Below are 13,545 nucleotides of genomic sequence, written 5' to 3' on the forward strand. Positions count from 1 at the left end.
CTGAGTATTTTCCCCATAAAATTGCTGCGTGCCAAAGACAGTCTGAAAAACCGCCCCTGATTCCTACCGTCAAATATATATTGTAACCAATCCCATCAACGTGCCCCTCCCCGGGTTTTCCTATCGTTTTTAACGCAGTTACGCAGCTGTCTGAGAAGCCGAACATGGTTTGTGTAACATTAGCAACACATTATTAGGGTTTGGTAGTCAAGCCAAATGCTAATCATATGAATTACCACTGTGTCGACTTTTATTCAAATTCTGAATGGATTATAGCTAAAGACTGCTCCCTTTACAATCACTAAAAAGCTCTTAAATCTCACAAAGTTTCATTATAATCAATAAAGTTGTCTACACTGCACAATGAATCTCTTATTTAAATCGTGCCGAGACTTTGTTAATAAGAGAATTCGCGAACGTTGCAGAATCGAACAAAAACTCCGGTGTTTTTACCGGTGAGAAGATTAAACACCTCTGATTGGCCACTGCGTTCAAGAGATCAACAAACATGTCTGCGATTGGCTACATTGCTCACCGCTGCAAAAACACGTTGTAACATTTGACGTTCTCTAGAGCGCAAACACAAATATGCACTGGAGCGACTCCCAAATCTGTTTCATCAATAAGATATTATTACAGTATCAACTGAGCATGCTCTTGCTTTTGTTTGAGGTCTGCTTGTATAATTCGCTCTTCCTCTGAATAAATTTGTTCAAACATATAAGGCTGAATTAAACCAATATTTCCACTTGGATCAGGGAGTCCGAGTAATTTCTAATTAATTTTAATGAATTAATAATTTCATTAATTTTTTTTCTTAATTCTGCAAAATGACTTTTAGAGCTAGGGTTAAGGCCCGTTCACACCAAGGACGACAACGATAGTTATAGTTTTATTAATCGCTTTAATTCTATGAGAATTGTCAAGTCTACACCACAAATAAGCTATGACGATAATAAAAGGAACGATAGTTGGTTGATTCATCGCATAGCCTACTTTTTAGTTATAATCTGATGCACAATCTTTGCGTGGCTGTACTTACACTCCCAGCCGCATGAGGGCAGTATATTTATTTACATGAGATAAAATTTTCCGCTTTCTCATTTTGTCAACTGTCATGGCTTCCATATTACCGTAATACATAAAATACACGAGAATTCACAATATAGTATATAATTTCTCCTCAGTGATGATGTCCTAAAGAAAGTATTTGTGACGCCAAGATTGCTATGGTACATTAAACAATCATTAAACTCTTGCATGAAAGACGTCACACAAGTGTGCATATTTGCATTTTTATGTCAAAAATTGAAATGTAAAAAATATAGTGCGCACATTTTAGAGACTTCACGGTCAAACATTTGCGGCTGTAATGTGTGCAGTGCGAGTGTGTGCAGCGCCCCTGGCCTCGAATGAAACACATTGGATCATCAGCAGCAGCTTTTCATTGAGGGGAAACAGAGAGAAAGAAGGGGGCTGTCAGAGACTTGAAGCGGACTGTATTTCAGGAGCGGGGGCCAAAAAACCCAGGCGGGCAAGCGTGTGTGTAGGCAAGAAGGCAAATAGTGTTTAGTCAGAGATGACGGAGGTTAGCGAGATATTGATGTCGGTTCTGTCTACTATTCGGGTTCCGAGGCCCGGAGATCGTGTTCACAAAGACGAGTGCGCCTTCTCATTTGCCAGCCCGGTAAGTTCTGTAGACTGCACAGTCATCGCGCACTTTCGGGATTTTTTTTTTTGTTTGTTTGCATAAGGTTGCTGTTTTGCTTTTATTTTCTTACGAGCTGAGAGATACTGGAATGTTTGCTAACTAGCGCTTATTTAGTGCACAAGTTTGCACTATTTTCCTTTATGTCATGCGAGTCATCATTGCACTGTTTACTCTGCACTCTTTGGTTACATCTCGACTAAACCATTCATTTTCTGCAACTTTAATTTATCCGCTGATATCACTTTAGCTAGCTGTGAGCTAGTTATAACGCTAACTTGAGCTAGTAGCTGCAAAGTTTCTTATTTGGGGAGCCTGTGTATCATACGCGTGAATGTTATTTTGTGGTGTGCGGGTGAGCCAGCCTCATTGAGCGCGTGGTGCTGACCAACAGTATTTTGTTATAGCAGTTCTTTCCAATTGTTTCAGGAGAGTGAGGGAGGCTTGTATGTCTGTATGAACAGCTTTCTCGGCTTTGGAAGCAAGTACGTAGACCGACACCACGCCAAAACCGGCCAGAGAGCTTACCTGCACATCACCAGGACCCGGAAAACACAGGTAAGCACATGACTCATCATTCTGTGCATTTATGAATAATAATCTTGTATGTTTTGAGTAAATGTTCATAAATCTTTAAAGCTACTTTAAAGTCTACTTTAAAACAAAAACCTCACAAATTTAAAAAAAAAAAGAAAAAAAAAAAAGATTGACGTCAAACAGGTTTCCTAAACACTCCTCCTTTCTTTCATTGGCCAGACAAACAGAGTCCCGCCCCCCAGACTCACGCCATTGGTTTAACCAGTGTTGCTGTTTCAGGGTGGGTGGGACAAACTAAGCAATGATTTTGTTCAATAGTTGGGTTGGAAAGTAAAATTCTATGAATTTTCTCCATAGGCGAATTGATTTTTAATTATAACGTAATAACCAATAAAGCCAGACTTGTTCTGAGCTACGAGGTTGTTAATCAATGATATATTGAAGCCATTTGCTAAAGCCATCAGCCTAGATTTTCAACTAATTTGTTAAACAGTGGAATTCCTGTTGAAAAACTACATTACCCATGAATGTCCAAAGAAACCTCCACCAATCAGAATCGCGACAAGCAAATCATGCAGAAACAGCTCTTACTGATCCCCCACTTCCATAAAGCACTGCAAATGTTGTAACAATCAATCTTCCCTACACTCTCAAACTAATTAAATATTTGTATGCATATTTTGCTATAAATTTAAAATATATTGCTTCTATGTATATAATCAACATCTTTAAGCCAGTATTTTTATATTTATCCGTTGTTTTTATTTTGTCATTTGCACAATGAGATTGTAGTTTATTAAAGCCATTAAGGTTGGCATGAAATGAAAAATCATCCTGTCTATTTTCTAAGTGCGTGTTATAGATCTTATTGAGAACAATTCATGCCTGTTACATTTTTTTTTTTTAAATGCTTTGACCTCATAATATTTAATCAAAATGACATAACAGGACCTTTCTGTGTAAATGACAGACTTTTCTGCAAGTTCATGTTTATCCGCCTCCACTTTTGAATGCAACGCCCACATCTAAATATCCACTTAATAACCGGTGCATGAACCAGTACTTTCTATTTCGATGTTCTGTAACTATTACACTCGTAAGAAAAGGTCTGTCGCTACTTCCGTTTCATTGAAACTTTAAGTACATACTACACAGTCTTGTACCTTTTGTACTTTTTTTGCTTCATATCAAAATTTGCAACGATGTGGTTCACCTCATAGCTGGTTGGTTTGGTTCATGGCTTATAACTCTTAAATTAAAAAAAATCCCTATGGGAAAAAATTAATGGAAAAAATACTGTAACTAAGGCTGATGTAAAATTGGGTGGGCACTGTATAGTGGCACAGACTTTTCTGGAAAATCAACATACACATGGCTTATGTCTCTGTATATTAATATGGTATGGGAGAAAATATTTTAACAATGAAAAACACACTTATACTTTAATTCACTTTAGTTGATTTGCGACCCTTCATGTCATATTATGCTTTTGTACTAAGCAAAAACGAATTGCACAACCAAGTTTAGCAGTGTCTCATTTCAAGTGCTGTTCTTCTGGCAAATATAGACTAACCTTGTCTGTCTATCAGAAGGAGGATGAGACCAGTTCTGGATCAGGTGACCCTCCAAAAAAGAAGCCCACAAGACTGGCCATTGGTAAGCACCTGCTTTCTTTTGCCCTCAGTCTTTGTGTCATATTTTAGTACATACTAGTTTTTATTGTTAGTAAGCTTATTTTATGAAACATAAAAGGCTGTAAAGTTTGCGTGTGTTTCTCGTAGGAATTGAGGGAGGGTTTGATGTTGATCAGGAGCAATATGAGGAAGAAGTCAAGGTGGTTCTGTTCCCAGACCGACAGGAAGTGACATCGGAGGATCTAGCCTCCATGCCAGATGTTGTTCGGGAGCGGGTGAATTCATTTTATTATATTGAAATTAATAATATTATTTTTCACTATGTAATAATAATAATAGACTTGTGGATGGCATGTTGTTAACTTTCTTATTAAAGGGATAGTTCACCAAAAAATGAAAATTCTGTCATCATTTACTCACCCTGAAGTTGTTCCAAACCTGTATAAATTTCTTTGTTCTACTGAACATAAAGGAAGATATTTTGAAGAAAGTGTGAAACCAGGCTGCTTTGGGGCACCATTGACTTCCATAGTAGGAAAAAAAATACTATGGAAGTCAGTGGTGCCCCAGAAATGTTCAGTTTCTCACATTCTTCAAAATATCGTCCTTTTTGTTCAACAGAACAAATAAATTTATACAGGTTTGGAACAACCTGAGGGGGGGTAAATGATGACAGAATTTTCATTTTTGGGTGAGCTATCCCTTTAAGCTGTAATAGTTTGTTTATAGACTGTAACGTCTTTTGATTTATGTACCAGATATAAAGCTATGTAGTGATAATTATCTAAGTGTAAGCTGAATTTTCTAACGGAGCAGACTGTCATTCGCTCTGTTGGTGTCATTCTCGCTTGCAGGTGTCTCTGTCGATGGCGGGGCTGCAGGCAGCAGACTCTGTGTCACACGCTCTGCAGGTGCAACAGTGGGATGGTGAAGTGCGACAGGAATCAAAACACGCAGCTGAACTTAAACAACTCGACAATGGGGTCAAAATCCCTCCGAGGTATACACATGTGCGAATGTTGTTGACACATTTGATATGTACGGCTAAGCTCTGAGAATATGAGAAAGTTACAGTTAGTGATTGTTTGCATTTGGATACTCCCATCTTTCTTTCAGTGGTTGGAAGTGTGAGGTCTGTGACCTCCAGGAGAACATCTGGATGAATCTGACAGATGGGAAAGTTTTGTGTGGGCGGAGATATTTTGATGGATCAGGAGGAAATAACCACGCCCTCTTGCACTACCAGCAGACTGGATACCCATTGGCTGTCAAACTTGGCACAATAACACCTGATGGAGCAGGTGAGATTGTCACATAAAATCTATTGGAATATAGTTAAATCCTGTTGACATTGAATATTTCAAGCCAGTAATGTTAAAGGGATAGTTCATCCTAAAATGAAAATAATTTAAGTCAATTTGCTCACCCTGGTGTTGTTCTAATGCCGTATACCATTCTTTCTTTTATGGACCACAAAAGGAAATTGTTTTTAAAAATGCCCCGCACTCACTCATCCATATAATGGCAGTGAATAGCGACCAGCATCAAGCTTTTTATAAAAAGATGTAAAAGTATCACTGAATGATCCCATGGGACACGTGCCGTATATTCCAAGCATATATTCCATTTCAGGGTGATCTATCCCTGTAAGGATACACTACCGTTCAAAAGTTGTTGTTTTTTTTTAAATGTTTTGAAAGAAGTCTCGTCTGCTCACCAAGGCTGCATTAATTTGATTAAAAATACAGTAAAACTGTAATATTGTGAAATATCATTACATTTCAAAATAACTGCTTTCTCTTTCAATATATTTTAAAGTGTAATTTATTTATTTATTTCTGTAATGGCAAAGCTGAATTTTCAGCATCATTACTCCAGTCTTCAGTGTCACATGGTCCTTCAGAAATTAATCTAATAGGCTGATTTGGTGCTTAAGAAGCAGTTATTTTTATCATCAATGTTGAAAACACTTGCACTGCTTAATATTTTTGTGAAAACAGTAATAGTTTTCCAGGATTCTTTGATGAATATAAAGTAAAAAAAAAAAAAAAAAAAAAAACACGAACAATTTTCAGTGTACTTGATGAATAAGTTGTCAATTTTTTTTTTTTTTTTTTTTACTGACCCCAAACTTTTGAATGATTGTGTATATTTGACAACATTGTGTGATGTCCGTCTTTGCAGATGTCTATTCATATGATGAAGATGATATGGTATTAGATTCTAAGCTTCCAGAGCACCTTTCTCACTTTGGCATTGATATGATGACTATGGAAAAGGTACAGTCATTCTAAAAATATCTGCAAGATGGGCTTTCATTCTTAAATTGCTTAAAAAGCTGTTCAGAAAGGGTTCTGTTAAGTGTGTCCCTCCCTCTATGTTAGACGGAAAGAACCATGACTGAGCTGGAGATCGCAGTGAACCAGCGTGTGGGAGAGTGGGAGGTGATTCAGGAGTCGGGCACCACTCTGAGGCCCCTGTGGGGCCCGGGGCTCACCGGTATGAAGAACCTGGGAAACAGCTGCTACCTCAACTCTGTCATGCAAGTGCTCTTCACCATCCCAGACTTCCAGACCAAGTTAGTTTCTCCCAGAGTGTTTGTGTGATTTTAGTGTCTTTGCCATGTTTGTCAAATACACTACCATTCAAAAGATTGGGGTCAGTAAGATTAAAAAAAAGAAAAGAATAATATTAATACTTTGATTCAGCAAGGACATGTTAAATTTGTCTAAAGTGACAGTAAAGAAATTTGTACACACAATTTCTATTTAAATAAATGCTGTTCTTTTGAATGTTTTATTCATCAAAGAATCCTGAAAAAATGTTTCAAAGATATTAAGCCAAACTGTTTCCAACATTGATAATCAGAAATGTTTCTTGAGCACCAAATCAACATATTAGAATGATTTCTGAAGGATCATGTGACACTGAAGACTGGAATAATGACTTCTGAAAATGTAACTTTACCATCACAGGAATATGTTACAATTTAAAATGTATTAAAATGGAAAACTGTTATTTTAAATCATTATAATAATTCACAGTATTACAGTTTTTAATTGTATTTTTTGATTAAATAAATGCAGCCTTGGTTAGCATAAGAGACTTATTTTAAAAACATTAAAAAAAAAACCTTACAGACCCCAAAGTTTTAAATGGTAGTTTATGTGTATTAGACATGGATGTTTTATATAATTTTTATGTTCACCAGTTAACAGTTGCTGAAATAAAATAAAGTCTCTAAATGTGTCTTTTGTTTCTCTCACTCTCTTTGATATTCAGATACGTTTCTAACATTGACAAGGTCTTTGCTGAGGCGCCCAGTGACCCTACCCAGGACTTTAAGACTCAAGTGTGAGTATCTGACCCACAAACTCTCAAATGCACATGTACTTTAAAATATGGGTGTTTAAGGATGGTTCACTCCCAAAATCTTGCTCTTTTCAGTAGCTTTCATATCTCATTCACACTTTCACATATTTAAACTTGGCAGGCCATATTTGGTTATAAAACACATGGAATTTCTAATCATTAATCATTTCAGTCAAACACATCTTGATCCCCAATGTTCAAAAATACACAAATGGAAATTTTGTTATGTTCCTCGCACAAAGCCCTTGCATGACTTCAGAAAATCTGGAATATAGTGCACTTTTTTATGCTCCACTTTTATTTTGCTTTTTTATCATATTTAGAGATAAACAGCATCCTTCCAATTTCACCATATTGAAAAGAGCCACATGAACATTCAGCCTAATATCTCATGTCATATTCCACAACAGAAAGAGTTGTACAGGTTTAGAACAACATGAGATTGAATTAATGATAACAGTTTCTGTCATCATTATTAATGATGATACTGTACGGGCTTCATTAAAGGGATAGTTCACCCAAAAATAAAAATTGTCATTTACTCGCCCTCTATTTGTTTAAAACCTGTATGAATTTCTTTGTTCTGTTGAACACAAAAGAAGATATTTTGAAGAATGTCGATAGCCAAACAGTTGATGGACCCCATTGATTTCCATGGTATTTTTTTCCCCATTTTATAGAAGTCAATGGGGTCCATCAAACTTTTGGTTATCGACATTCTTCAAAATGTCTTCTTTTGTACAGAAGAAAGAAATTCATACAGGTTTGGAACAACTTGAGGGTGAGTAAATGACCATTTTTATTTTTGGGTGAACTAACCCTTTAATACCATACTTCCAGCAGAGGTCACTATACATCAATTCTGTCTGCTACCTGAAAGAAAGCAGGGAAAAAAACATGAACGACTGCTTCGATTTTTCTTTTTTTTTTTTTTTTTCTTCTTTCAAAATGCATAAACACTATAGCGGTTTGTTGTAAGCAAAAATGTTTTTCCCTCTTTTTCCCTTCCTTTTCACTCTTTAATATCAGAGCAAAGCTGGGCTATGGCCTTCTGTCAGGAGAGTACTCTAAGCCGGCCCCGGACCCTGGAGATGACCCCAGTACCTCCACCGAACCCAGGGTACATTCACACACCCACCCAACTCTTAACGATTCTAATTCACTGGGTCTCATTCAGGAAACATGAGCAGATTCATTTGTAAAACATTAATAAATTCATTCTAATGAAATGTGACAATTTATGCAAGACAGAAATTTATTCTGTTTATGTTCAGTTGTTGAGATAAAGCCATTCCTAAATATTTTGTTTGTACAGGGTGACCAGGTTGGCATAGCACCTCGCATGTTCAAAGCTCTGGTTGGACGAGGCCACCCTGAGTTCTCGACCAATCGGCAGCAGGATGCACAGGAGTTTCTTCTTCACTTTATAAATATGGTGGAGGTAATGTTGATGACTTTCTCTTGCTATTCTTGTTTTTCTCTACTTGTACATTCACTCATTTCAGCTTTTCTTTATGTTGGCCAGAGGAACTGTCGGTCTGGCATGAATCCATCAGAAGCTTTCCGCTTCCTGGTGGAAGAGAAGATCGTATGCCAGCAGTCACAAAAAGCCAAGTATACCCAACGAGTGGACTACATTGTCCAGCTGCCCGTTCCCATGGATCAGGCAACTAATATGGGTTAGACACTCACTGGAATGTAGTTTACATTGAGAACTTGCTGGAAAGACTGGATAAAATAATAATAGTATGCTTCTGTGTATCCATTCTGTTTTATCCTTCCTCTCATTTATCATCTTCTCTTCCTGTTTATCAGAGGAGCTACAAGAAGCTGAGCGTCGTCGTGAGGAGGCGGAGTCAACTGGAGCCCCTCCCCCCGCTGTGACACGTGCTCAAATCCCATTTGCTGCCTGTTTGGCTGCTCTCAGTGAACCAGAAACACTCACAGATTTCTGGAGCTCTGCAGTTCAGGCCAAAACCACTGCCACAAAGTAATTAATAATACTTATTTTTCATTTCAGTCAGCCTTTGGGTTTCTTCTGTGTTTTTATGCATCTTTGTCTCTTAGGACCACTCGCTTTGCTTCGTTTCCTGACCATCTTGTTATCCAAATCAAGAAATTTACCTTTGGCTTGGATTGGGTTCCTAAAAAACTAGGTGAATTATAAATATATTTTTTGGCCATGTCTGATACTATAACAGTTCATTCTGTACAAAAAAATATATAAATTTAAATAATTCAGTTAATTGATTGACAGCCATAGTTTCAAGACTAATATGATCATGTGATCCTTTTATTAGACGTGAGCATTGACGTTCCTGACACGCTGGATCTGAGCGCACTTCTTGCCATGGGACAGCAGCCAGGGGAGGAGCTTCTGCCAGAGGTGGCTCCGCCTCCTCTCATGACACCCGATGTGGAGGTTAAAGGTATCCTGGGTTCCCACGGCAACGAGGAGGACGACTCTCTCTACTCCCCACTGCTGTGTCAGTCTATCTTTTCTCCTCTTTCCGACTGCATCTGTCTTCACTTGAGTCTTTCATTCTTTTTCCTTTGCTTTCTTCTTTTTGTCTTTTGTTAATTAAATTCATTTGCTTTAGTTTGAAATAAACACTTTTGTTATATGGTGCACTCTTTATACATATGTAATACAGCCTCACTCAGTATTCAGTTTTCAGTTCAATTGAATTTATCTTGGATTTAAGCATTGGTTAAACTTTTTAATTTAATTTTGATTAGCATTGAGTCTGTGTAAATATTCCTTCTATCAAAAGATGTGTGTAGACCACTCTCTCTGTCTGTCTCTCAGCTCCAGTGTTGGATGACTCCACAGTGTCTCAGCTGTGTGAGATGGGTTTTCCTCTGGAGGCTTGCCGGAAGGCCGTGTACTACACGGGCAACACTGGCATCGACGCTGCTATGAACTGGGTGATGGGGCACATGGAAGACCCTGGTAAATGCATTCATCAATGAGTGTCAGCTGTGAAGAGAATTTAAATCAGTGTGCAGATTTAGAGTAATAATTCTCTGTGTGTGATTTTTATTTTTATTTTTTTTTTATTTTTTTTTTTCTTCCTGCAGATTTCTCTGCACCTTTAGTGTTGCCTGGCTCTAGTTCCGCTCCTGGCACAACACCCACGGAGAGTCTACCTGAGGAACACCTAGCAACCATCGTTTCTATGGGCTTCAGTCGAGACCAGGCCACTCGTGCTCTCAGAGCTACGGTGAGAGACATCACCTGTTATTCTTAAAGGGATAGTGTCCCCAAAAATGAAAATTATCCCATGATTTACTCATCCTCAAGCCATCCTAGGTGTATATGACCATCTTCTTTCAGACAAACACAATTGGAGGTATATTAAAAAATATCCTTGCTCTTCCAAGCTTAATGTGAATGGCAAATTCCAAAAAAGTGCATCCATCCATCATAAAAGTGCATCCATCCATCATAAAAGTAATCCAAAGGTTAATAAAGGCCTTCTGAAGCGAAGCGATGGGTTTTTGTAAGAAAAATATCCATATTTAAACTTTATAAAGTAAAATAACTAGCTTCCGGCAGACAGCCTACAGAAATTGACTTGGGCCAAAAGAGTAACTTCTAAAGTGATGTATGATGTAGGAGTATCATAAGCTTAGACGTGTAAGCTCCATGTTTGTCAGCGCGTCAAGTGTCAAGTCAGAAGTTACTCTTTTGGTGTAAATTGATTTGCGTAGGCCGTCTGCTGGAAGTAATTTCTTACTTATAAAGATTTAAATATGGATATTTTTCTTACAAAAACCTATTGCTTCGCTTCAGAAGGCCTTTATTAACCTCATGGAGTCATATGGATCACTTTTATGATGGATGGATGCGCTTTTTTGGAGCACCATTCACTACCATTATAAAGCTGGGATATTTTATAATATATCTCAGATTGTGTTCGTCTGAAAGAAGAAAGTCATATGCACCTAGGATTGCTTAATGGTGAGTAAATCATGGGATAATTTTCATTTTTGGGTGAACTAACCCGTTAACCAGATATAAAATACAAAAATATATTGATTGATCTGATTTTTCAACAGTGTTTTATAGATAAACCTACTTATAGCTGCTTTGTATGTAAGATGTTTACTCAAATATGGTATGCTTTGGTGTCCCTTTTGTTTTTTTGAGAATTATTAGATATGGTGGAATATATATTTTTCTGTTGTCTGAATAGTTATCTTAACAAAAAACTTGCAATTACTCGTCTCACTTAAAAGATACTTCTGTATTTTACTGAACAATTAACAATACACTACGCACATAAGTTTTGGGTCAGTAATTATTATTTTTTTTTTCTTATGCTTACCAAAGCTGCATTTATTTGATGGAAAAATACAGTCAAAAACAGTAATATAAAAATATTATTACAATTTTAATGTGATTCAAAGCTAAATTGTGGAACCACCTACATTATTTTCAGGATTCTTTGGTGAATAGGAAAAAAAGCATTTGCTTAAAATGAAAATATTTTGTTACATTATAAATGTCTTTACTACCATTTTTGGTCAATTTAACATGTCTATGCTGAATAAAATAATTCATTTTGCATTCACCAAAAAAAAAAAAATCTTACTCACCCCAAACTTTTGAACAGTTGTGTAATCTTATGATATTGATATTGTATGAATTGTTGCAGTAAAAATCTTTCTCATGGTTAATTAAATTACCAAAAGCATAACATAATTTTCCCCAATTTTGCAAGCAACCTAATTACCACATTGTTTTTACGTCACTACCAAAAATATAAAATTCCTTTTAAATTGTGACACCCAAGAAATAACAACTTGGATTGTCTAGTTAATGTTAAAGAAAGAAAGAAAGAAAGAAAGAAAGAAAAAAATACAAAATCACATTAGGGTCTTATATTTTGGTAACAGGTTACAAAAATTACAAACCTCAAATAAAGTGAACAGAAAATAAAACCTCTCAAAGTCCGTTTGTTATGAAGGTTACGCACTTTTTCACAGACCATTTGTTGATTTTTTTTTTTTTTTTTTTTTTTGAGATTCAAGCCCTCTTTTGTGAATTTCTGTATTTGCAGAATAATATTCTAGAGCGTGCGGTGGACTGGATCTTCTCTCATCTGGATGATCTGGAGTCCATGGATGTGTCTGAGGGTGGACGCTCAGAGGGAGGAAGTGAAGCCAGTCGGGAACCTCCTCCAGGACCACGTGTCCGTGATGGACCAGGAAGTAAGTGTGTTTGTGTGGCATTTATCAATTTATTATTATTATTATTTTTTTTAATATTATGCTCTCTTCTAATGATTCAAATCCTTTCTCATTTTTTGTCCTGAAGAGTATGAGCTTTTTGCGTTCATCAGTCACATGGGATCGAGCACAATGTGTGGTCATTATGTCTGCCACATCAAGAAGGACCAACAGTGAGTGAAGTTCTCTCTCCATCAGCTGACTCTACTCCCGCTATCATTATTCATATGCAGCTCTTGTACAACAATATCATCTCAGTATTTTCTTCTCAGTAATATTATATTGTCTGTGTTTGTTTCTTTCAGGTGGGTAATCTTTAACGATCAGAAAGTTTGTGCCTCTGAGAAACCACCTAAGGACCTGGGCTACCTGTACTTTTACAGGAGAGTGGTGGAATAAAGTGAACTAGAATAGTATCTTTTTCTCTTTCACCCAGACACACACACACACACTCACACACTTCTCTATCTGATCTACTGGAAAAAAAAAAGTAGGCCCAACTCCTGCTTCTGAACCGATGCGCCATTTAATAAGTCAAAGCACTTCTCCATCGAATTTATTCACTACCGAGAGAAATCGGACATAATAAAGATGGAAGGAAAAAAAAAAGAGATGTAAGATGTGCGGATTAGAGTGTTCTTACTCGAAACGCCCATATGTTGTACAACGCCTTACCACACACTCTAGTCTCCTTCGTGCCTCCCCCCGATTGGTTTGTGGCTATTGTGACATCATTGCTTCTAGAGCTAAGCTCCACCTTCCTTCCCTTCATGTGTTCCAGAATGTTCCTGCAAAATGTTTAATGACAAGTTAATATCACTAAAAAAAAAAAAAAAAAAAACAGCTAAATATTATATATTGGAATTTTAAATTTAAAAAATGAATGCAAAAGGTATTGTGCGGTTTCAATTTCTTCCTTATGATTTGTTCTCCTTTTTTGGGGGAGGAAAGAATTCCTTTTGTTCTTTTTGCTTTAAAATAAAAATGTGTCTCTTTGCTTCTTCTGACTCTGTGTATTGTGATTATGGGTGTGTGAAGGAATTTTCTGCCACATGCAGT

At 37.0% G+C, this 13,545-nt stretch overlaps 1 protein-coding gene across 2 annotated transcripts; it reads left to right on the forward strand.

Moving 5' to 3' along the window:
- The first annotated feature begins 1,374 nt into the window (after positions 1-1,374).
- usp5 (ubiquitin specific peptidase 5 (isopeptidase T)) lies at positions 1,375-13,486 on the forward strand. Of its 2 annotated transcripts, none has more exons than XM_051864560.1 (20): positions 1,375-1,687; positions 2,138-2,266; positions 3,835-3,901; positions 4,027-4,154; positions 4,734-4,879; positions 4,996-5,180; positions 6,064-6,158; positions 6,264-6,457; positions 7,162-7,233; positions 8,281-8,371; positions 8,567-8,692; positions 8,777-8,930; positions 9,067-9,241; positions 9,319-9,407; positions 9,552-9,737; positions 10,061-10,204; positions 10,333-10,475; positions 12,318-12,468; positions 12,575-12,659; positions 12,792-13,486. In XM_051864560.1, exons 1-20 carry the CDS (start codon positions 1,580-1,582, stop codon positions 12,883-12,885), a joined length of 2,562 nt encoding a protein of 853 aa, XP_051720520.1. In that variant the 5' UTR covers positions 1,375-1,579; the 3' UTR covers positions 12,886-13,486. The 2 variants fall into 2 exon arrangements, with proteins under 2 accessions (XP_051720520.1, XP_051720521.1); XM_051864561.1 differs by having other exon boundaries at positions 1,376-1,687; positions 9,552-9,680.
- The last annotated feature ends 59 nt before the right edge of the window (positions 13,487-13,545 follow it).

Source organism: Ctenopharyngodon idella, chromosome 16 (assembly GCF_019924925.1).
Source record: "Ctenopharyngodon idella isolate HZGC_01 chromosome 16, HZGC01, whole genome shotgun sequence".
In the NCBI taxonomy this organism is placed as follows: Eukaryota; Metazoa; Chordata; class Actinopteri; order Cypriniformes; family Xenocyprididae; genus Ctenopharyngodon; species Ctenopharyngodon idella.